General features: G+C 44.6%; 2 protein-coding genes and 1 long non-coding RNA gene across 7 annotated transcripts in view; all 3 read right to left on the bottom strand.

Moving 5' to 3' along the window:
* The window catches only part of LOC308580864 (uncharacterized protein), a 103,499-nt gene extending 101,420 nt beyond the window's left edge, over nucleotides 1-2,079 (bottom strand). The window contains exon 1 of the mRNA XM_081183109.1: nucleotides 2,011-2,079. The gene's annotated coding sequence lies outside the window, so the exon portion shown is untranslated. The remainder of the gene's footprint in view (nucleotides 1-2,010) is intronic.
* The window catches only part of LOC308580735 (uncharacterized protein), a 250,451-nt gene that overhangs the window by 124,468 nt on the left and 103,546 nt on the right, over nucleotides 1-22,437 (bottom strand). The window contains exon 4 of one of the 5 annotated variants that reach the window (XM_081182850.1): nucleotides 6,374-7,608. The exons of the other annotated variants lie outside the window; for them this stretch is intronic. Coding sequence (XP_081038976.1) covers nucleotides 6,509-7,608 — 1,100 coding nt within the window. The 3' untranslated portion in view covers nucleotides 6,374-6,508. Of the gene's footprint in view, nucleotides 1-6,373; nucleotides 7,609-22,437 lie in introns of those variants that run through there. 5 annotated transcript variants of the gene reach the window in all.
* Nucleotides 8,263-11,819, bottom strand: LOC308581403. Its single transcript, XR_014005057.1, has 2 exons — nucleotides 11,408-11,819; nucleotides 8,263-10,331 (listed from the first exon to the last, which is right to left on the bottom strand). It is a non-coding gene; the product is annotated as an uncharacterized lncRNA (long non-coding RNA).

Genomic DNA, 22,437 nt, shown 5'->3' on the forward strand with positions numbered 1-22,437 from the left:
TTTAGGGTAGCTCAATGCAAAAATCATGAGGATCCGTGCTTCGAAACCACGTTTTCGGGCCATTGTGTGGCCAGGAAGTCGTGGATCTGTGATTTTGTGGTGCAGGCTGTGCCCCTGGCCATGATGTGTGATTTGACAGTGATTTTGGGGTGGCCCAATGCAAAAAGCGTGAGGATCCATGAGGATCCGTGCTTCAAAACTACATTTTTGGGCCACGTTATGGCCAGGCAGGCGTGGATCCGAGTTTTTTGTGGTGCAGGCTGTGCCCCTGGCCATGATATGTGATTTGACAGTGAGTTTGGGTTGGCCCAATGCAAAAAGCGTGAAGATCCATGACGATCTGTTGTTCGGAACCACATTTTTGGGCCACGGTATGGCCAGGAAGCCGTGGATCCATGATTTTTGTGGTGGATGTTGTGCCCCTCACCATGATGTTTGATCTGATGGTGACTTTGGGCTGGTCCTGTGCAAAAATCATGAGGATCCATGAGGATCCGTGTTTTTTAACCACGTTTTTGCGCCCCTGCGGCCCCATGAAATAGTGGATGCATGATTTTTTTGATGCTGTCTACAGAGTAAGACATGGTCTACAGTATCATGGTGGTTTTATTTAATTTGAATGAAAAAATCATATGAATTCACGAGGATCCGTGTAGATCCGCCTTTTACCTTTTTCCTAATTTAGATCATGTTTGTGTACTGTTTGTATACACAGTACACAATGAATCATGATAAAATTATACAATTGAATGGGTATTGGGTAGATGCAGTAATACAATTAGTCCTGTAAAATACTTTTTACGTACAGGTGTGTATAGTATTGCTGTTATTTGTAATGCGACATATAACTAGAAATACTGTCTTTTACACTCACTAAGTGTAACAGGGTACAAAGGTCTGCTGTCCCAATGAAGTATGTGGACTATTATGGTAATATTGATACTTATATCTAAAAATGCATTGTATTAACTACAATTGCATTGTACAGACTATAACAATTAATTTCATATTAATAAAACTATTTGTTATTAGTAGTTGTCTGCACTGTATATTTACACCTATAATAATTTCAAGTTATAGCAAGTTTCTAGGACTAGATCATGATTCTTTGTAAACTGTGTTTCTAAAGGAACTTTTGTTATTGCCATATGCCAATGTGTTTGCATTATTAAGTTTGTTATGACTAACAAAATCATTTTAAGTTAGAGCTTAATAATTATTTCACTATTAATATACTTCGTAATTGTATTTCATTATTAATATATTTCTCAACTGTATTTTTTAAGATACCGATTAGGTCCATAAATTACCATGCAGCCTATATTCAACACAAAAAACAGCAACCATTTGCTGTTGACAAAGGACAGCTGGACATATAAAAGGCCCCATTACCTCCAGTAGTTTAGGACCTCATCAAACCTCAATCCGGCCCTGCCCCCACTACTTTATGCAAGGAGTGCAAGGAACAAAGAGCTCTTTGGAGAAGGCCTCACCCCTTCCTTTTTCCTGCCTGGCCCCCCCTGCCTTTGTTTTCCTCGCCATCTTTTCCTCTTTCTCCCTCTGCCATCCAGCAATCCATGTCCCCATCTCCTCTACAAAACGGAAGACTTGGATGTTTGGATGTTTCTGGTGTTTCTTATTTTGTTGGAAGCCGCCCAGAGCGGCTGGGGAAACCCAGAAAATGGGCTGGTGAAACCCAGAAAATAATAATTGGCATTATTATTATATTTATTAGTTTTATTATTTTATTGCGAGCCTGCCCAGCAATACCCAACCCTCACCCCTTTCCCGCCTCCTTCCCTGCAACTCCCTTTGCACCAGATCCGGGCAGGAGGAAGCTTCTCTCTTTCCACAGTGGAAACCCCCCCCTCCACCTTCAAGGCCCCATTAAGAGAAACAGCTCCCTTTCCTCCCTTCTCTTCTTCTCCCCGTCCCGGGGCTTCTCATCCTGGACCCCCCACCCCTTGCCAAGCCCCTTCCCTCCTTCCCCGTCGCTGGCTTTGCACTCACCCGAAATCCTGGCGATGGTGGCAGCGACCCTGGGCAGCCGGGCAGGAATGGGAGCCCCCGCCTGGGAGGCAGGATATCTCCGGGGGATAATTGTAAGGGGAAAGCCTTGCAGTACTCAGCCAATGGGGAGAGAAGGGAGGGAACCTGGGCTTCGAGTATAGGGAACAGAGGCTCGTTGCCTTTAAAGATTAAAGGCAGAGAGTGGAAGCTTCTGGGGGAGGGGCTGCTCGATACTGACTTGGGAAAGGGGGCGCGGCTTAATTAGAAGAGCTGACCCGCCCCCTCTTCTGTCGTGCACTGTCCTTGTCCTGCAAGGAATCCGCTGAGTGCAAAGCGCCTCAGGGTAAGCAAACTTTGGGGGGGGGGTGCAATGGGGGGGTTGTGCAATGCAATACCTATAATAGGGGTTGGGGGTGGAGAGAGAGCAGGCAGGGAAGCGGTGGGTCAAGTGTGGGGGTATTGCAGCTCCTTCATCCTGGTTGCAAATAAGAGACATGGCCTCTCCCTGAAGGTTCTCTCTCTCACAGACACACACCCACACCCACACCCACACAAAAACCTACCTCTCTCTCTGAAGGTACGCTCTTTCTCACTCACTCACATACCCTCCGCACGAAGAGCCCTGTAGTTTGATCAAGCCCATCTAGTCCCGCACCCTGTTAGAATCATAGAATCGGTGAGATGGAAGGGGACCCTGAGAGTCATCTAGTCCAACCCCCTGCAATGCAGGAATCTCAGCACTGTCTCCTCACGGTGGCCAAGCCTGCACGGAGGATGGGAGCTGAAGAGCATCTCTCCCCTCCAGCGGCTTCCGGGAACTGCTATTCAATTAAGCATAAGAATAATAATATTGTAACAACAACCTTATTTATACCTGCTCATCTGGCTGGGTTTCCCCAGCCACTAGGGGAGCTCCCAACAGAATATTTTTTTAAAAACCAATGAAGCATCAAACATTAAAACTTCTGCATACAGGAGAAGCAGGATCAGGAAGTTCTTAATGTCTGATAATAAAAATAATAATAGTAATAATTATAAATTTTATTTATACCCCGCCCTCCCTGGCCAGAGCCGGGCAACACCAGTAAAATTGAAGTAAAACATAATGGGGGGGAACCAATTTAAAATACAGATTAAAATGCAATTTAAAATGCAGCCTCATTTTAAAAGTAGCCCATAAATCAAAACCATAAGGGGAGGGAAACATAAAGGTCAGACTGAGTCCAGACCAAAGGCCGGGTGGAACAGCTCTGTCTTGCAGGCCCTGTGGAAAGATGTCAAGTCCCGCAGGGCCCTAGTCTCTTTTGGCAGAGCGTTCCACCAAGTTGGGGCCAGTACTGAAAAGGCCCTGGCCCTAGTTGAGACCAACCTAACCACCTTGAGACCCAGGACCTCCAAAATGTTGTCATTTGCGGAACTTAAGGTCCTCCGCAGGGCATACCAGGAGAGGCGGTCCCATAGGTAAGTGGGTCCTAGGCCGCATAGGGTTTTAAAGGTCAAAACCAGCACCTTAAACCTGACCCTGTACTCCACCGGGAGCCAGTGCAGTTGGTAAAGCACTGGAGCCTTGCCACGGTATTCTGCACCCGCTGGAGTTTCTGAGTCAGCCTCAAGGGCAGCCCCACATAGAGCGAGTTACAATAATCAAGCCTGGAGGTGACCGTTGCATGGATCACTGTTGCATGGATCACTGTTGCATGGATCACCGTTGCATGGATCACTTCTGAAGAAGTGTGCATGCACACGAAAGCTCATACCAAGAACTAACTTAGTTGGTCTTTAAGGTGCTACTGGAAGGAATTTTTTTTATTTTGTTCCAAGCAAGCAATCAGAATTCATTGCCCGTCCTCTTGAAGACAAGGCCTTGAGAAAGATTCTTGTCAAGATGGCGGTCTGGCAGTGGATCACCTGCCACTCCGACTCATATATACCTCCATGCAGTGACTTAACTCGCCCTGCCCATCAGAATCAATGAGGAAAAAATCATGATGATTTATGTGATCTTTGAATCAAGTCTACTTACAGGCAAAAGCGGGCTGTGGGGGCCAGGGGTTGATTCTAGGATTGTGGAGAGCTGTCTGCATCCTGAACAGCGCACCCCGGGCTTCGGGCAGCTCTCCGTAACCCTTGGGAGCCCGGCACAAAGTCACGCCGGCTCCCTAGGCTTGCGGGTAGCAGCCTGTTCTGGGGGCTGTGGTCCGCCATAGGTGCGCTCTATGGGGCGAAAAATACGGAAAGTCTCCTGGACTACCTAGCAATGGATGATCTTTGCCTTAATTTGTAACTCAATGCTTTGAACATCCCACTGGCATTTCATTTTAAATGCTGATAATGTTTCATTGCACATTTTTTATCATCATTTTGGTATCTCTTTCTTAACAAAGTATTTTCATACATATGAAAAGCAAATCTTGGATTGAGAAAATTATGGTTTGTAAAGTGAAAAGATTTTTTTTTTTTTAAGTTATGCTTGCCTCTGTTCTAAAATTTGGTTTTAAAGTAAAGTGTTTCAATATATTTGGGTTTGTTTATAAAGCAGAAGCTCCTGGAAGCTAAAAATGAGCTTTGTATCAACAAATGTTTTACCTATAATTATTCATAATGAAAAGTAAGAAACATGAGATTTTCCACCCTTGAGCTTTTGAACTACAACTCCCATCAATCTTGGCCGTACGGGCTGAGCCTTATGGGAGTTGTTTCCCAACATCTGAGCAACCCCATGTTGGATATCCCTGCTCTATACTTTTAAAATTTAATTTCCATTCCACTTTATATCTTCAAGAAAAACCTCAAAGCAGTTCACAGCATATTAAATCAATAAAACAATGTGAAAAATGTGAAATATAATAATAACTACTACTACTACTACTAATTTATTATTTATACCCCACCCAGCTGGCTCCCCCCAGCCACAATATAGAGTATACAGTAAAACAACATAACAGAAAACAAAAATATTATCTTAAAGATTTCAAAATAAAACAGTGCAAAGGTCAACTACAGAATTCATATTTAACATAGTAGAGCTGGGTGAGTCTGGGCCCCACCCCTTTGGCCAGGTGGAAAAGACCTTGCAGGGAGTGGTGGACTTTCCATCTCACAGCAGGGCGATGTTCCTCCGGCCTCATGAGCAGCCTCTCTAATGGGACCCAAGTGTTTTTCTGGTTGCAATTAACTTAATCTTCCTTAGATCTGCTTTCAGCAGAAGCATGTGCCAATTCCACTGCCCAGCTTCAAACTCAAAGTAGCAAGCACATGTATCCTGTAAGTACACTTGGCTCTTCCTGTTCAGCGTTGCTAAAACTCTCTTCCCCCCACCCCCTCTCACGAAACAACAGCCTACTTTTAAGCACCCTGAGAGTTATTTACCATCTCCCCACCACTGCTCTCACAGTGCACGTGCGATAAACATGCTTTGCTCTAATGTCTCCTGAAGCATCTTACGCTCCCAGCCAAATGCTAAATGCACGCTCACTGATTACAGGAACGTACTCGGGAGAAACACGAACTAACCTTGCATGGATAAAGCATCCCCTCTACTTCTCTTCTCTTCCCTTCTCTCTGCTCCCCCCCCCAGCCTAGGCCCACACTTTCTCACCTAAACCAAAACCTAACCACCGTCATAAGGTACCCAGCTAAGGAGAGCTGCACTAAGGCAGATTTGTGTGAACCTCCCCCTCCCCTGAATCTTCGCAGGAGCAGGAGGACTGTATAGATTTGGAAAAGTGATTTGCAGAGGAACATAGTTCAGAAGGCAGAAGCTGGGAAATACTGGATGGGGAACAGCTTGCAGAAGAAACTCTGGAGGGGGGGAGAGCTAACAGATTCACTGTGTCTGGAAAGCATCCACCCACTCTCCCCAAGGTCAAGGAGAGCAGCGAAAGTGGCAGGACAGAAAGCACAGCGGGTACAGGCTCAGGTTACGAGACGCAGAAGTGGCAGGGGTGACTAGCGATGTGAGGGACTGGACCTCTTCATTGGGAGCACCGCCATTTCTAGAAGACGGGTTCTTTGTCCCCTTGCTGGGATCATTAAAGTTTCTAACTGGTAAGAAGACTCCCTTTCCTTTGTTCTGCTTATCTACGGCCAAGGGGGAAGGAAGCCAATTCCCTGAAGCCTGACAGATGCTGATCCACAAGACAAGGGCAGCCCATCATTTTGGCAGTGAAGGGTGGAGTCAAAACTCAACAGATTCATCACACACCTTGAGCATTCCAGATTCACATTCTCCCCCTGGATAATCTAGCAGCAACTTGCAACTTCTTTTGTACATCAAGTATATGTGACCTTCATTACTTTAATACATATATATGTGTATACAAATTTAAATACAAACACCAAAACATCACATGGGTTCCATGTATTTAAAATTGATTTCTGCCTTTATGAGTTTCTTGATGTAAATTAAATAGTGAACCTTGAGTGGAACGTTGCATACGTTTATATGGTTTTTAACCTGTGTGAATTTGCTTATAAATATTAAGGTCTCCACTTCGTGTTAAGCTCTTTCCACATTCCCTACATCTGTGGTTTCCCCCATGTGAGTTAGCTGATGTTTCCTAAGGCCTCCACTTTGACGGAAGCTCTTTCCACACTCCATACAATTAAATGGTTTCTGCGTGTGAGTTCGTTGATGTCTTCTAAGGTCTCCACTTTGACCGAAGCGCTTTCCACATTCAATGCATTTAAATGGTTTCTCCCCTGTGTGAGTTAGTTGGTGTGTTCTAAGGTTTCCACTTTGACTGAAGCTCTTTCCACATTCAAGACATTTAAATGGTTTATGCCCCGTGTGAGTTTGTTGATGTATTCTAAGTTTTCCACTTTGACTGAAGCTCTTTCCACATTCAATACATTGAAACGGTTTCTCCCCCGTGTGAGTACGTTGATGTATTCTAAGGGCTCCATTATGACTGAAGCTCTTTCCACATTCAATACATTTAAATAGTTTCTCCCCCATGTGAATTTGTTGATGTATTCTAAGTGTCCCACTTTGACTGAAGCTCTTTCCACATTCAATACATTTAAATGGTTTCTCCCCTGTGTGAGTTCGTTGGTGTATTCTAAGGTGACCACTACGACTGCAGCTCTTTCCACATTCGATACATTTAAACCGTTTCTCTCCCGTGTGAGTTCGTTGATGTATTCTAAGGTCTCCACTACGACTGAAACTCTTTTCACATTCAATACATTTAAATGGTTTCTCCCCTGTGTGAGTTTGTTGATGTATTCTAAGGTTTCCACTTTGACTGAAGCTCTTTCCACATTCAATGCATTTAAATGGTTTCTCCCCTGTGTGAGTTCGTTCATGTATTCTAAGGTCTCCGTTTTGACCAAAGCTCTTTCCACATTCAATACATTTAAATGGTTTCTCCCCCGTGTGAGTTCGTTGATGTCTTCTAAGTTTACCACTTTGAGTGAAGCTCTTTCCGCACTCCATGCATTCAAACGGTTTTCCCCCCGTGTTAGTTCGTTGGTGTTTCCTCATTTTTCCACAGTGACTAAAGCACATTCCACATTCCCTGCATTTAAATGGCTTCTCTGCTCTTCCCACTGATTTCACAGACCTTTCCGTAGAATCCTGACCATCATCTTCCTCACCTGTTTGGGGCAGGGAGAGAATCCTGTTAGACTTTTAGGAAAGACAATAAATGAACTAAGCACATGTCAATTCCCATGTGCACCTTCTCTTATTTTAACACCCTCTCCATTGTCCACTGTCTCCATGTTCCAAATTTTTAGGAATGCAGATGAGATAATGGCAAGAGAAACCCATGATCACGCCATTCACACTTAAGAAAGCACCATCATTTTATAGTAGATATCTACGGTGGAACTGGCTTATAAGACACATCTCTGTCTTTTTCTTTTTCAAGTGAAGAAATGATCTCATGCTCCAATAGCAGTCTCTCCTATGAGGAAGAAGTATAACTGAGGTGTTCCTATGCCACATGTAAGTGTAAAATTATTACAACGTATTACAACCTAATAACAGCCTGCTGCATCGGGCAAAGACCCACCTAGTCAAGCATCCTGTTTTCACAGTGGCCAAGCAGATGCCTGGGGGAAACCAGCAAGATAGACTTCAGCCCAAGAGCCCTCTGCTCTCCTGTGCTTTCCAGAAACTAGTATTAAGAAGCATTATTGCCTAGGACTACAAGGGCAGAGCACAGACACCAGCCTAATCCCTTTTTTCAAGATATCCAAGTTGCTGGCAGTCACTGTCTCTTGTGGGATGGAAGACCATAGATTAACTATGCTTCTGTTTATTCATCTTCTGCAGCCCATAAAGGCTCATAAATGTATTATGGCTTAAGCTTTTGTGAGCTATAGTCTGACATTGTGGAATCTTGACTAGGAAAGCTGGTGCCACTATAAACCCATGAGTCTTTTTGTCGGGTTTTTGTACTTATTTTGAACTTAAGTCTTAATCTGCAAAGGACTGCTTTGAATACATGGGTTGCCCTTGAATGGAGAAGAAAGCACCTTGCTTGCATCTGGATCCCCTGGGAGAGGCGGTGGATCCAGGGATTGTGAATGAACAAGACCTCTCCCTTCCGTGCGGTGGGAGTGGGTGGGTTAAAAGTGGGGGAGAGACCTCCCCCTCCTGTCCTTTTGGGAAATAGGAGCTTTTGCCGTGAGCAAACAACTTAGATGGCAAGTTCTCAAGAGAAGCACTTTGGAGCCCTGCTTGCTCATGCTATCTGTGTGTGCATGTATGTCTTTGGACCTAGAAGACAACATACACTAGTGGTCAAAATTGTGGAAACCTTGGAGAAGGTGTTTTTCTGGGGTTTGATTGCTCATAATACCCCCCTTTTTGGGAGTAATACCATAAAATTATATATCAACGGAAAGATACAGTGGTACTTCAGGTTACAGACACCTAAGGTTACAGATGCTTCAGGTTACAGACTCCGCTAACCCAGAAATAGTACCTCGGGTTAAGAACTTTGCTTCAGAATGAGAACAGAAATTGTGCTCTGGTGGCACGGCGGCAGCAGGAGGCCCCATTAGCTAAAGTAGTGCTTCAGGTTAAGAACAGTTTCAGGTTGAGAACAGACCACTGTAATTTAAAGTACCACTGTAATTTAAAGTAGAATGTAATACAACAACTTTTAGGAAGGATTGCAACATAAATAAGCAGGACATTTGTCAGTGTGTTATGTGATTGCAATCAAGTTGATTGGGGATTTTTTTGTTCTTTCAGTTAGTGAACTTGTAAAATGTAATAAAATACAATAAATGTCACAAAGAGTTGACTTTGCGATTGCGAGCTTCCGGGCTGGAGTAGGACAGAGCCCTTAGGAGGATTTCAGGCCACCGAGGAGAGGTTTAGGGGCTAAAAAAAGCCCCCCGCACAAAACTCTGCAGAAGAGTGGGGCTGCCACGGGGTCCAGCTGAGCCCCAGGTCTCCCGTCAAACCGGCTCCCGCAGTTGCATCAGGGAGGGGAAGACGGTCGAGGCGGGCTGTCGGCTCCAACGCACACCTGAATAACCGAAGCCTAAAAGCCGCCCTCTGAAGTGACAGATCTTCTGTTATAAGGTAAAAGAAAAAGAAGCTTTTGGAGAGGAATTTAAAAATTTGGACTTAAATTCAATTTGAACTTCAAAGTGAGAAGTATTAAAAATGGAAGCCGTACTTCTGCTATTCAGGGGAGAACCCTGCAGAGACGTTTTGTGAATAAGATGGAATGAGATGAATGAGATGAAAGCCCCCAAAAATCTACATTTCAGCCTCTGAGTGAAAGCAAATGTATTTTTAACCCTAAAATTCCTGCTTTGCTGAAAGAACAGGATTTGTAAATAGTTGCCTCTCAGTTTTGACAAGCTCTGCGATTTGAATATCCAACAACTTGGAATTTTTTGAGACATCCACCAGTCTGGCAGGATTAGACCCTGTGTAGCTGGAGGGGTGATAAAAAAGGAAAGTGGCCAACATATAGAGATTTGTTAATAGAAGAGGAGAAAGGTTTGAAATTTAAAAGTTATGAAAACTTGAAAGGTACTTTACAAAGTTGGTTGCATCACAGACAAATTAATGAGCAATTTAAAGAAGATAATAAAAGGGGGTTCAGCTATACTATCTCAAACTTTCAAAAGGAAGTTGTGGAGGGAAATACCAAATTATTGAAGAGAGCATATAACATTTTGCTATATGGAGAGACTTTAGATGAGAAGGTAAAATCAGCCCAAATAAAATGGGCTCCGGATGTTGGGCTTAATATACAGTTGGAGGAATGGGAAAGTTTATGAAAACAAATGTAAAGTTTACAGATTGTATATCATTAAGAGAAAATTACAGTGGTACCTTGGGTTAAGTACTTACCGTATTTTTCCCTCTATAACACGCAGATTTTTTCTCTTAAAAAGGAAGGGGAAATGTCTGTGTGTGTTATTGAGCGAATGTGTGGTCCCTGGAGCCAAATGGCGCGAGGGGAGGCAAAAAAAATCAGGCAAAAATCAAATTGCGCGTCTTGGAGAAGGGAAACCTGAAAAGAGGAAGCGGCTGCTTTCCTGCATTCTGCCTCAGGGTCTTACTGCCCACCCTCCTCTGTTTCCTTGCTGTTTTTGCTCAAACGGAACAAAGAGCAGGGAAAGCCCCTCCCCTCCAGGCAAGCAGAGGGGAAAGCAGAGTGTCCTCTCTGTGCTCTGGTGCTGCTGAAAACATGCAGGAGGGAGAGAGAGAGAGAGAGAGAGAGAGAGAGAGAGAGAGAGAGAAAGCTGGCTGGCTTGGGTGGGTAGGTGAGGGAAAACTTTTGCCTTCCTTTCCCCCCTCCCGTTATACTCCTCTCCTGCATTCTTAGCCAGCTGCTTCCCTGCACACCCCTCTCCTGCTCCTTGTCCCTTCTGTGTTTTTCCTTCCCTCCCCACTTAAAATGTGGTTAAAAAGCATGGATCCACATGGATCCTCAGGATCTTTGCATTGGGTCACCCCAAATTCACCATCAGATCCCATAGCATGTCCATGGCTACAGCCTGCCCCCAAAAATCACGCACCCACTGTTGCCTGGGGCTGCAATGGTGCAAAAATGTGGTTACAAAGCATGGAACTACATGGATCCTCAGAATCTTTGCATTGGGTCACCCCAAATTCACCATCAGATCACATAGCATTTCCATGGCTACAGCCTGCCCCCCCCCAAAATCACACACCCACTGTTGCCTGGGGCTGCAGTGGTGCAAAAACGTGGTTACAAAGCATGGATCCACAGGGATTCTCAGGATTTTTGCATTGGGTCACCCCAAATTCACCATCAGATCACATGTCTGTGGCCACATCATGAAGCACAAAAATGATACATCCACTGTTTCATTCAGAATGTTTTTTCCCTTGTTTTCCTCCTCTAAAAACGATGTGCGTGTTATGGTCAGGTGCGTGTTATAGAGCGAAAAATACAGTAATTCATTCCAGCGGTCCATTCTTAACCTGAAACTGTTCTTAACCTGACGCACCACTTCAGCTAATGGGGCCTCCTGCTGCTGCTGCGCCGCCGGAGCACGATTTCTGTTCTCATCCTGAAGCAAAGTTCTTAACCTAAGGTACTATTTCTGGGCTAGCAGAGTCTGTAACCTGAAGCATCTATAACCTGAGGTACCACTGTATTTGAAAATGATATATAGATGGTATATCACACTGGAAAAACTGCAAAAATGTATAAAACAGGATCCAAGATATGTACTTTTTTCATGTATGGTGGGAATGCAAGAAGGTTAAAGAATACTGGGAAATGATATATAATGAACTGAAAAAAATGTTGAAAAAACCCTTTGTTTAAAAACCAGACTCTTTCCTGCTTCTAATTTTAGATCATGATACATGAGAGGGAAATTGGACATAGTTTATGTATGCGACAACAGCAACAAGAATTTTATTAGCACAAGTATGGAAAACAGAAAACGCCAACAAAGGAAGCAGTGCAAGCCAAGCTTATGGACTACGCGGAACTGGCTAAGCTGACAGAGAGAATACATGAGAGAGACAACATCGATTTCAAAAAAGAGTGGGAACCATTTATAAACTATAGAAAAAGACAGTATAAAGATATGGACTCTTTGCCAGGTTTTGACAACTATATAAGAAGCAAAATCAGCAGAGTATAGAATTTGTTTAAAAATCAATACGGAAATATGGGGGAAGCCAAAGAGGAGGGAGGGGAGACATACAGATATAGAAATTGTTCAATTAAGATTTGTGGAAATTTGTTGTTATAATTTGAAAATTCAATAAAAATATTTTTTTAAAAAATGTGTTTTGCGATTGCTATCAAGTTGGTTGAGGTTTTTTTCATTTAGTGAGCTTGTAAAACGTAATAAAATTAAATAAATGGCACAAAGAGATGACTGGTCACCTAGAAAGGGATGTAAAATAGTACTATTAAGTGAACAAGGCTACAGTTATGAAGATATTAGAAGAAAAATTGGCAGAAACTTAACAAAAGGGGGCATTTCTAAATTTTGGAAGAGGTATAAGGAGACGCAGTCACTACAAAATCAGACTGGGCTAAACCCATGTTAACTGGACAGGCCATAGATTGTTTAATGAGCCCAATGCCTGGGAGAAGAGGAATGCTTTTGCCTGGTGTCTAAAGAGAAGGAAGGAAGGACACTGAGGTTCACTTCCGAGGGTCTTCTGCCAGTTCCCTCCCTGCAAGAAGCGAGGTTACAGGGAACCAGGCAGAGGCCCTTCTCGGTGGTGGCGCCCTCCCTTCCAATTTCAAATAAATAAACAACTATCTGACTTTTAGAAGACATCTGGAGGCAGCCCTGTACTGGGAAGGTTTTAACGTTTGATCTTTTATTATGGTTTATCTAAGTTGTAAGCCACACTGGAAACCCAGCCAGAGGGGCAGGTATTATTATTATTATTATTATTATTATTATCCTGCCCAGCAATGCCCAAGCCTCTCCCCTTCCCCGCCTCCTTCCAGGCAAATCCCTTTGCACCAGATCCGGGCAGGAAGAAGCTTCTCTCTTTCCACAACGGGAACCCGCCCTCCCCCCCCCCAAGGCCCCATTAAGAAAAACAGCTCCCTTTCCTCCCTTCTCTTCTTCTCCCCGTCCCGGGGCTTCTCATCCTGGACCCCCCACGTCCTTGCCAAGCCCCTTCCCTCCTTCCCGCCGCTGGCTTTGCACTCACCCGAAATCTGAGGGCGGCGGCAGATGCAGCGACCCTGGACAACGGGGGCGGGAATGGGAGCCCCCGCCTGGGAGGCAGTGAGTGACGCCGCTTAATGAGGAGGCTTAATTAGGGGAAAGCAGCCCCCTCCCCTCCCCCCTTTGCTTCCCTCCCTCCTTTTATCTCCGCTGGTGAAGCCGGAAGTCAGGTGACTCTGGCGGGGAAGGAGAAGTTTCTCCCCCCCCCCCTCTTTCCTTTCCTTTGATAACTGGGGGAAGGAAAACCTTGCAGGACCAGCCAATGGGAGACGAGGGAGGGAACCTGGGCTTCCAGTATGGGGAACATCAGCTACTGTGGACCCCTTTCCTCTTGCAAGAACGCATTGTAATCAATAAACTCTTCACTGCCTCACCCATTTGGTTCAGATTGTATTTCGAGGAGGGATCAAGGGTCTCATGACCCACTTCTTACAATGTAGGAAGTAGCTTTCAGCAAAAAAAAGCCTAATGACTCTTCTGGGTAAATGAATACAGTACTTTAATAAATATCTAAATGGAGAGCATATTTTACATTCTCATGTTCATGCAAACATGGTTCCACTCCAACCTCACTTAGTCCCCACTTCCACCTCAGCAAAGTGTTCTTTATACAGAAATCTCCTGAAAAGAAGTGTCTCTGTTTACATTATAGGGAGGGACCACTCTCTGTCTGGCTTATTGCACCTTCATAACACCCTGTGTCTTTTGCACTGTCCTGTATTCTCCTCACAGACACACAGAAACAGGGAACAGTGACATGCAGCAGCAGCAGCAAGACAGACGCCCTGTCAAAGAATACCTCCCATTCGACCACTCCCATGAATCTTTTTTTTTTTGGGGGGGGGGAACCATGTACTTTAGATGCCTGCCAAATGTACACTAAGGATGTGAAAGCAATATTCTTCACGGGAAATACTGAAAAAAAGTGGAAGGCAGTTTTAATTTGTAAGGAGAGAGGGGACATTCTTTGCTTTGCCTTCAGTCGTGACAAAGCGATAAATTTAAAAAGCAACCCCGATTTTCAGTGCTTTCTAACAAAGGATGGGGGAAATTTATAATTTATCTTAGAGACCACTTTAACAAAGTTCTGGTCTTCTTGGTTTCTGAAATTTCCAGTCAGTTTTGCCATTTCGGCATAGTCCAACAGTTTAATCTGTTATTCCTCCTTGGTAGGGACTTTATCTTTTTTCCATCTCTAGAATTCTGAGGGATTTTTGGCCAAGGCAATGACCGCAGAAGCAATTAAATGTTTTCTCAGCAGTCCAGATAACAAAACGTAAACAGATCTCACATTCCCCCTTTGTGAATATGTAGTTGCCCAATGTGTACGCAGGTCTAAAATGGTGTCATTTCCTCAAAAGATTTGTGTGTCTGCAATGGAAATGAGTGTTTCTTTCGTTCCACAGGTTTACTACCACTGCCTGGGCATGGGGGACCCTTTGGCTGTGAAGTCCATGCGTGCTGTCCACCTCTTCTCCCACCTTTGCCACCCTGTCTATCGGCGGTTTCTCCTCATCCTGTGGGCCGTTCCCTGCCTCTCCCTTGAACGCCTGCTCCTCGTGTTGCTCTTCATGGCCTACATCACCTGCGCCCACAACCTCAACCAGCAGGAATACCTCTACCTGCAAACTCAGCTGGACAAGAATGGCCCCTCCGTCCTTGGGGGGGAACTGAACCGGTGTGGCCCCAATTTTGTATGCGGGTGCTGGTGTCCTAGAATATTGGGGCCTGAGAGCCTGGTACCTTGCACTCTTCCATGCTAAGCACTCAACGATGAAATATGCCTTATATCTCCTTTTGCTTTTACGCACTCGGGACTTGAGTGGTCTATAAATGGGACCTAAGAGTTCTGGCTTCCAGCAGGCCTACTTTACTACAACTCTTAAAACACATATAAGGAGTTCTATATGGTGATCCCAGGTTGAGCCACATGGCCCAGTAGGTTGGAATCCTTGAGGAAAGAGGTGGAACTCCAAAGATGGCCGAATTCAACCCCAAGTTCCTTGGAGGGAAGTCTCTAGAGCAGGGGTTGGGGAAAGCCTATGGCCCTCCAGAATTTGGTGGACTTCAGCTGCCATCAACATGAGGTGGTCAGGTTGTTGTTGTTTGAGGGAGGCTTTTTTACGATTTACAACTGCAGACAGCAGGCAGGTAGGTCAACAGACAAAATGTTCCCCATCTCTGGGAAAGCTGGGCCCTGTGGAATCAGTGGGGCACTGCCCCAGTAACCTCAGTCTGCCCCCAGCCATTCCCCACCTGCTAGCTGGCTTTACTTACAACCAGTCAGGGGGTGGCTCTGTCTGTCATGGACTCTGCTGCTGGCCTTCCTGCCCAAGAGGACACCAGGCACACCTGACTGGGATTCTGCAGCTGTTAAAAAGCACAGAAGATGCCTCAGTTGAAATTCATTATAATAACAAAGCATTAGAACTGGGTTTTTCAATTCATTTTCTGCTACAGAACTTCTGCCCAAGGGATTTTTAAAGTATAGGATTTTTAACTTTTATTCACAAGCAAGAACTATTTTAAAGAGGTAGCAGCCTAGATAATTTGTGGAATGGGCTGTGAGATTTTTTTGCTTTTTGCAAATATATCTCTTCAGCACAGTGTCTTCCAAACACATTTCTGTTCCAAGCAAGCAATCAGAATTCATTGCCCATCCTCTTGCTTCTGTCGCGTCAATACAGTTCCAAAGCATTCTGAATTCCAAGGCCTACCTGGGCTGAAGAAGACAAGGCCTTGAGGAAGATTCTGGTCAAGATGGCCGTCCAGCAGTGGACCACCTGCCTCTCAAACCCAAATATATCTCCATGCGGTGGGTGACTTTTAACTTGCCCCGCCCATCAGAATTAATGACAAAAACTATACCGTATTTTCCCCTCTATAACACACAGATTTTTTCTCCTAAAAAGGAAGGGGAAATGTCTGTGCGTGTTATTGAGCGAATGTGTGGTCCCTGGAGCCGAAAAATTAGGCAAAAATCAAATCGCGCTTCACGGAGAAGGGAAACCTGAAAAGAGCTGCTTTCCTGCATTCTGCCTCAGGGTCTTACTGCCCACCCGCTCTGTTTCGTTGCTGTGTTTGCTGAAACGGAACAAAGAGCAGGGAAAGCCCCTCCCCTCCAGGCAAGCAGAGGCGAAAGCAGAGTGTCGCTCCTTCCTCTCTGTGCTCCGGTGCTGCTGAAAACATGCAGGTGGGAGAGAGAGAGAGAGAGAGAGAGAGAGAGAGAGAGAGAGAGCGAGCGCTGGCTGGCTTGGGTGGGTGCGTGGGGGAAACTTTTGCCTTCCTTTCCTCCCTCCCGTTATACCCCACTCCTGCATTCTTAGCCCTTCTGTGTTTTTCCTTCCCTCCCCACTTAAAATGTGGTTAAAAAGCATGGATCCACATGGATCCTCAGGATTTTTGCACTGGGTCACCCCCAAATTCACCACCAGAGAACATAACATGTCTATGGCTACAGCCTGCCCCCTCCCAAAGCACGCACCCACTGTTGTCTGGGGCTGCAATGGTGCAATAACGTGGTTACAAAGCATGGATCCACATGGATCCTCGGGATTTTTGCACTGGGTCACCCCAAATTCACCATCAGAGCACATAGCATGTCCATGGCTACAGCCTGCCCTCCAAAAATCATGCAACCACTGTTGCCTGGGGCTGCACTGGTGCAAAAATGTGGTTACAAAGCATGGATCCACATGGATCCTCAGGATCTTTGCATTGGGTCAGCCCAAATTCACCATCAGATCACATGTCTGTGGCCACAGCATGAAGCACAAAAATGATACATCCACTGTTTCATTCAGAATGTTTTTTCCCTTGTTTTCCTCCTCTAAAAACGATGTGCGTGTTATGGTCAGGTGCGTGTTATAGAGCGAAAAATACGGTAATTTATGTGATCTTTGAATCAAGTACATTTACAGGCAAAAGCGGGCTGGTGGGGGGCAGGGGTTGATTCTAGGATTATGTCTCCAGGCTCCACCTAGCAATGGTTAGATATTTGCCTTCATTTGTAACTCAATGCCTTGAACATCCACTAGCATTTCTTTTTAAATGCTGATACTGCTTTTATTGTAGCTTTTTTATTATTATTTCTGTACCCCCTTGCTAACAAAGTATTTTTATACATATGAAAAGCAAATCTTGGATTGAGAAGATAATGGTTTGTAAAGTAAAAAAAACGGGTGTGTGTTTTTAAAAAAGTTTGGTTTGTCTCTGTTCTGAAATTTGGTTTTAATGTAAAGTGTTTCAATATTTTTGGGTTTCTTTATAAAGCAGAAGTGACCAGCTGCTCCCAGAAGCTAAAAATGAGCTCTGTATCAACAAAAGTTTTATCTATACAGTGGTACCTCGGGTTACATACGCTTCAGGTTACACACTCCGCTAACCCAGAAATAGTGCTTCAGGTTAAGAACTTTGCTTCAGGATAAGAACAGAAATCATGCTCCAGTGGCGCAGCAGGAGGCCCTATTAGCTAAAGTGGTCTTCAGGTTAAGAACAGTTTCAGGTTAAGAACGGACCTCTGGAACGAATTAAGTACTTAACCTGAGGTACCACTGTAATTATTCATGATGACAAGTTGTAAGAATCATGAGATTTTCCACCCCTGAGCTTTTGAAATACAACTCCCATCAACCTTGGCCGTATGGGCTGAAGCTTATAAGCGTTGTTGCCCAACATCCCTCCTCTATACATTTATTTATTTATTTGTTTAATTTCTATATCCTTTATATTTTTAAGAAAAACCTCAAAGCAGGTTAAAGCATATTAAATCAGTAAAACATAAATAAAACAATGTGAAAAAAGCGAAATATAGAGTATACTGTCAAAGCAACATAACAGAAAACTAAAACATTATCTTAAAGATTTCAAAATAAAACATTACAAAGGAAGTCAACTACAGAATACAAATTTAACATAGTAGGGCTGGGTGAGTCTGGGCCCCGCCCCCTAGGCCAGGTGGGAAAGGCCTTGCAGGGAGCGGCCTTCATGCCTCACAGCCGGGCGATGTTCCTCCGGCCTCATGAGGATCCTCTCTAATGGGACCCAAGTGTGTTTAAGGTTGCAATTAACTTAATCTTCCCTAGATCTGCGTTTAGCAGAAGCATGTGCCACTCCCACTGCCCAGCTTCAAAGTCAGAGTAGCAAACACATGTATCCTAAAATCACGCTTGGCTCTTTCTGTTCGGCATCGCTAAGGCTCTCCTCCCCCCGCCCCCCTCATGAAACAATGGCCTCCTTTTAAGCACCCCAACAGTTATTTACCGCCCCCCCCCCATTCCTCTCACGGCACATGTGTGATACACACGCTTCACTCTAATGGCTCTAGAAGCATCTTAGGCTACAAGACGAAGGGATGCTCTCCTGCTAAATGCACACTCACTGATTACAGGAGCATACTTGGGAGAAACAAGAACTAGCCTTGCGTGGAAAAAGAAGCATCCCCTCTACTTCTCTTCCCTTCTCCCCTCGCCCCCACCCAAGGGCCAGGCCCATGCTTGCTCCCCTAAACCAAAACCTAACCAGGGACCCAGCTGAGGAGAGCTGCACTGAGGCGCATTCGTGGGAGCCTCCCTCTGAATCTCCCCAGGAGCAGGAGGACTGTATAGATTTGGAACAGTGGTTTGCAGAGGAACATAGTTCATAGTAATAATAATAATATTTTTTATTTATACCCTGCCCTCCCCAGCCAAGGCCGGGCTCCATGTTGCTAACAAGCAATAATAAAAACAAGTTGAATGACTACAACTTAAAAACAAGGTTAAAATACAACATTAAAATATTGAAACATTAAGATATTAAAACGCAGCCTCATCACAGGAGAAAAGAAAGAGGGGGAGGGAATCAAACTGGCTCCAAGCCAAAGGCCAGGCAGAACAACTCTGTCTTACCTGCAGAAAGAAACTAGATCCTGCAGGGCCCTGGTCTTATGAGACAGAGCTTTCCACCAGGCCGAAGCCAGTGTTGAAAAGGCCCTGGCTCTGGTTGAAGCTAATCTAACTTCCTTAAGGCCCAGGACCACTAGGGTGTTGCTATTTATGGACCTTAAGGTCCTCCGTGGGGCATACCGGGAGAGGCGGTCCCGTAGGTACAAGGTGGGTACAAGGGTCCTAGGCTGTGAAGGGCTTTAAAGGTCAAAAGCAGCACCTTAAATCTGACCCTGTACTCCACCGGGAGCCAGTGCTGCTGGAAAAGCACTGAGTGAATATGCTCCCATGGCAGAGACCCCGTGAGGAGCCTCAATGTAGCATTCTGCACCCGCTGGAGTCTCTGGGACAGCTTCAAGGGCAGCCCCACATAGAGCGAATTACAGTAGTCAAGCCTGGAGGTGACCATTGCATGGATCACTGTGGCCAGATTGAGATGGGAAAGGTAAGGGGCCAACTGCTTGATGCGGCGAAGGTGGAAAAATGTCGCCTTGGCTGTTGCTGTAACCTGCACCTCCATGGAAACTCTTAACGGAAGGCAATGGCACTAATTGGGCCCCCTCAAGAGAAGGGAGTTGGTCCCTCATTCCCATGCCATCCCGACCCAGCCATAGGACCTCTGTCTTCAAAGGATTTAGTGTCAATTGGCTCCCATGAAACGTGTTGATTTAAAGCAGAGTCCCGTGCCCAGCGGAAGGATGAGGAGTACGTGCTGCATACTCTATATTGCTTTTATTTACAGTTCATAGCTGGTATATTACAGAAAGACATCTTGCCTCTCTGCCGGAGCAGAAAAATGCATCCCCTCTCCTCGACAGCTCGGAGAGAAACACACAGTGAAAAACAGGAAACCAGTGTACGTCACATCCAGCCTCCCTTTCCCGTGAGAAACTCCAACAGTACAGACTGTGGAATGTAAACACCTGTCTCGTGACAAGCCCTTTCGCTGCACAGTGAAGGAAAGCAGAAACCAACATCCTCCCCCTTTCTGTGAACATCACTGGGCAGCGTGTTCGTACAATATCAGTACAAACCCAACTTCTGCACATAGGTACAGTGTTGATCCCTTGATACAATCTTGGACAATACATCAGCAGGAATTTCATTACCTGGCATATAGGACACCGTTACGAGTCTTTTCTGAATACATTCCCTAGCATGCTGCAACTTTAATTGCAAGTGCTTTGTGCTTTGCTTACAACCTTCAGACTTTAGCAAAGCCAAACATGCTTTGTTGTCCTGGTAAACCTGGATTGGACATTTGACAGGAATTTTCATATCTTTGCACAATTGTACTAACCATTCACAATCCTTAAGTGAATAAGACAGTGCATTCAGTTCAGCTTCACAAGTACTTAAGCTAACTGTTGTTTGCTTCTTGCATGACCAATCAAACAGACCCTGATTGTACATGTAGCAAACTCCAGACGTACTTTTCCTGTCTGTAGTGTCACTTCCAAAACTTGCATCTGCAAATATCTTAAGACCACCAGACTTCTGATTGTTAAATCTCAGTCTGTAATGCATAGTGCCTTTCAAATACCGCGCTATGCGTTTCAGAGCTTTCCAATCCTTGACACTAGGATTGTTGACTTGTCTGCTTAGCAAATTACAGCTAACAGCAATGTCTGGTCTTGAACATCTGGCAATGAAGTTTAGCTTGCCTAGCACACTTCTGTACAGTGTAGTGTCAGAAAATGCTTCTTCAGTGTCATCTACCTGATAACCTGTTGTCATCGGTGTGTCTACAGGGTTAGCATCCATCAGGTTTAGTTTGCTTAACACATCAGCAATTTTCCGTGACTGGTGTATTAGAATGTTACCATCTTGATCTTTCTCTATTTCCAGAGATAGGTAGTTGTTTACCTCACCAAGATCTTTCATGTCAAAATGCTCTTTCAGTTGAGCTAGGGCGTTATTGTACATTGCGACATCTTTCCAAAAGAATAATAAATCATCAACATAAAACAAACAGTACAGTTTCTTTTGCCCCTCCTCTTTGACAAATACACATGGATCAGCTTTCCCTTGCTGAAAACCTAGAGAAAACAATACTTCAGTGAGTTTTGTGTGCCAACACCGTGCACTTTGTTTGAGACCATAAAGGGATTTTTTCAGAGCACAAACAAATCCCTGTTTTACCTGTACGCCATCAGGTGGAAGCATATAAAGTGATTCATCCAGAGATCCGTACAGAAAAGCTGTATTAATATCATGGTGACTAATGTGTAGATTTTCCTCTGCAGCTAGCTTGAGCATAAGCCTAATGCTCTCATATCTCACTGTGGGTGAGTAGGTCTCGTGATAGTCTTCACCTGGTACCTGTGCAAAACCTCTGGCTACCAATCTGGCTTTGTGTCTGACTATCTTGCCATTTTGATCTGTCTTCGCTTTGAAGACCCATTTGCTTCCAAGCAGTTTCATTCCTGGAACTACTGGAACTGGTTCCCATGTTTTGTTCCTTTCTAAGGAATCAAGCTCAGCCTTCATGGCATTTAACCATGGCTCAGCTTCCTTTGAATCCAAACCCTGGATTTCTTGGAAACTTGAAGGTTCAAATACCTTCTTGGAGCTTTTAACAGCTGTTACTGCTATCGTAGCAAACTCATCAGCAAATCTCTTTGGAGGTCTGCCTTTTGTGGCTCTTTGTGACCTGCGAATTAGCCTTAAGTCTTCAACACTCTCCTCTTCCTTCTTAGGAGAAAAGCGACCTATTGTGAACAATGGTTCCTCCAATTCCTGATCAGAGCTTTCAGAGGGTCGCATAGAGGCTTTCGCACTCTTGAAATCCTCTGAATCACCCGATTCAGTTTCAGATTCAGACTCAGAACCTTCATCAGTGGGTGTGGGTTGTTGTGGTTGCTTTTGACTATCCTCAGTCTCATCACCGTCATCAGGATAACATTGGAAAATTCCCACATTCTCCCCCCACTTTGCATTGTACTCAACACTTCTCGTGAGCTTAATTGTCTTAGAGTCAGTCATCATTATTCTGTAAGACCCTTTCTGATAACCTAGAAAGATACCATGCAATCCACGCTTGTCTAACTTGGAGTTTTGTGGTGAGTGAACCCACATGTCAGAACCAAAAATCTTCATGTGTTTGATGTATGGCTTCTTGCCAAACATCTTCTCATAGGGGGTACAACCAATCGCTGAAGATAACCTGCGATTGTAACTGTAAACAAAACACGAGAGAGCTTCGGCCCAATAACTCTCTGGTAGATTGGCATCATGCAGCAAGGTTTTTAACCCTTGAAGCAATGTGATTTGCCCGTTCCGCAAGTCCATTCTGCCATGGCGAGCGAGGACTAGACAAATCGTGTTGAATTCCTTTCTCAGTCAGAAA

The sequence above is a fragment of the Podarcis bocagei genome (assembly GCF_964188305.1).
Source record: "Podarcis bocagei genome assembly, chromosome: 2".
Lineage (NCBI taxonomy): Eukaryota > Metazoa > Chordata > Lepidosauria > Squamata > Lacertidae > Podarcis > Podarcis bocagei.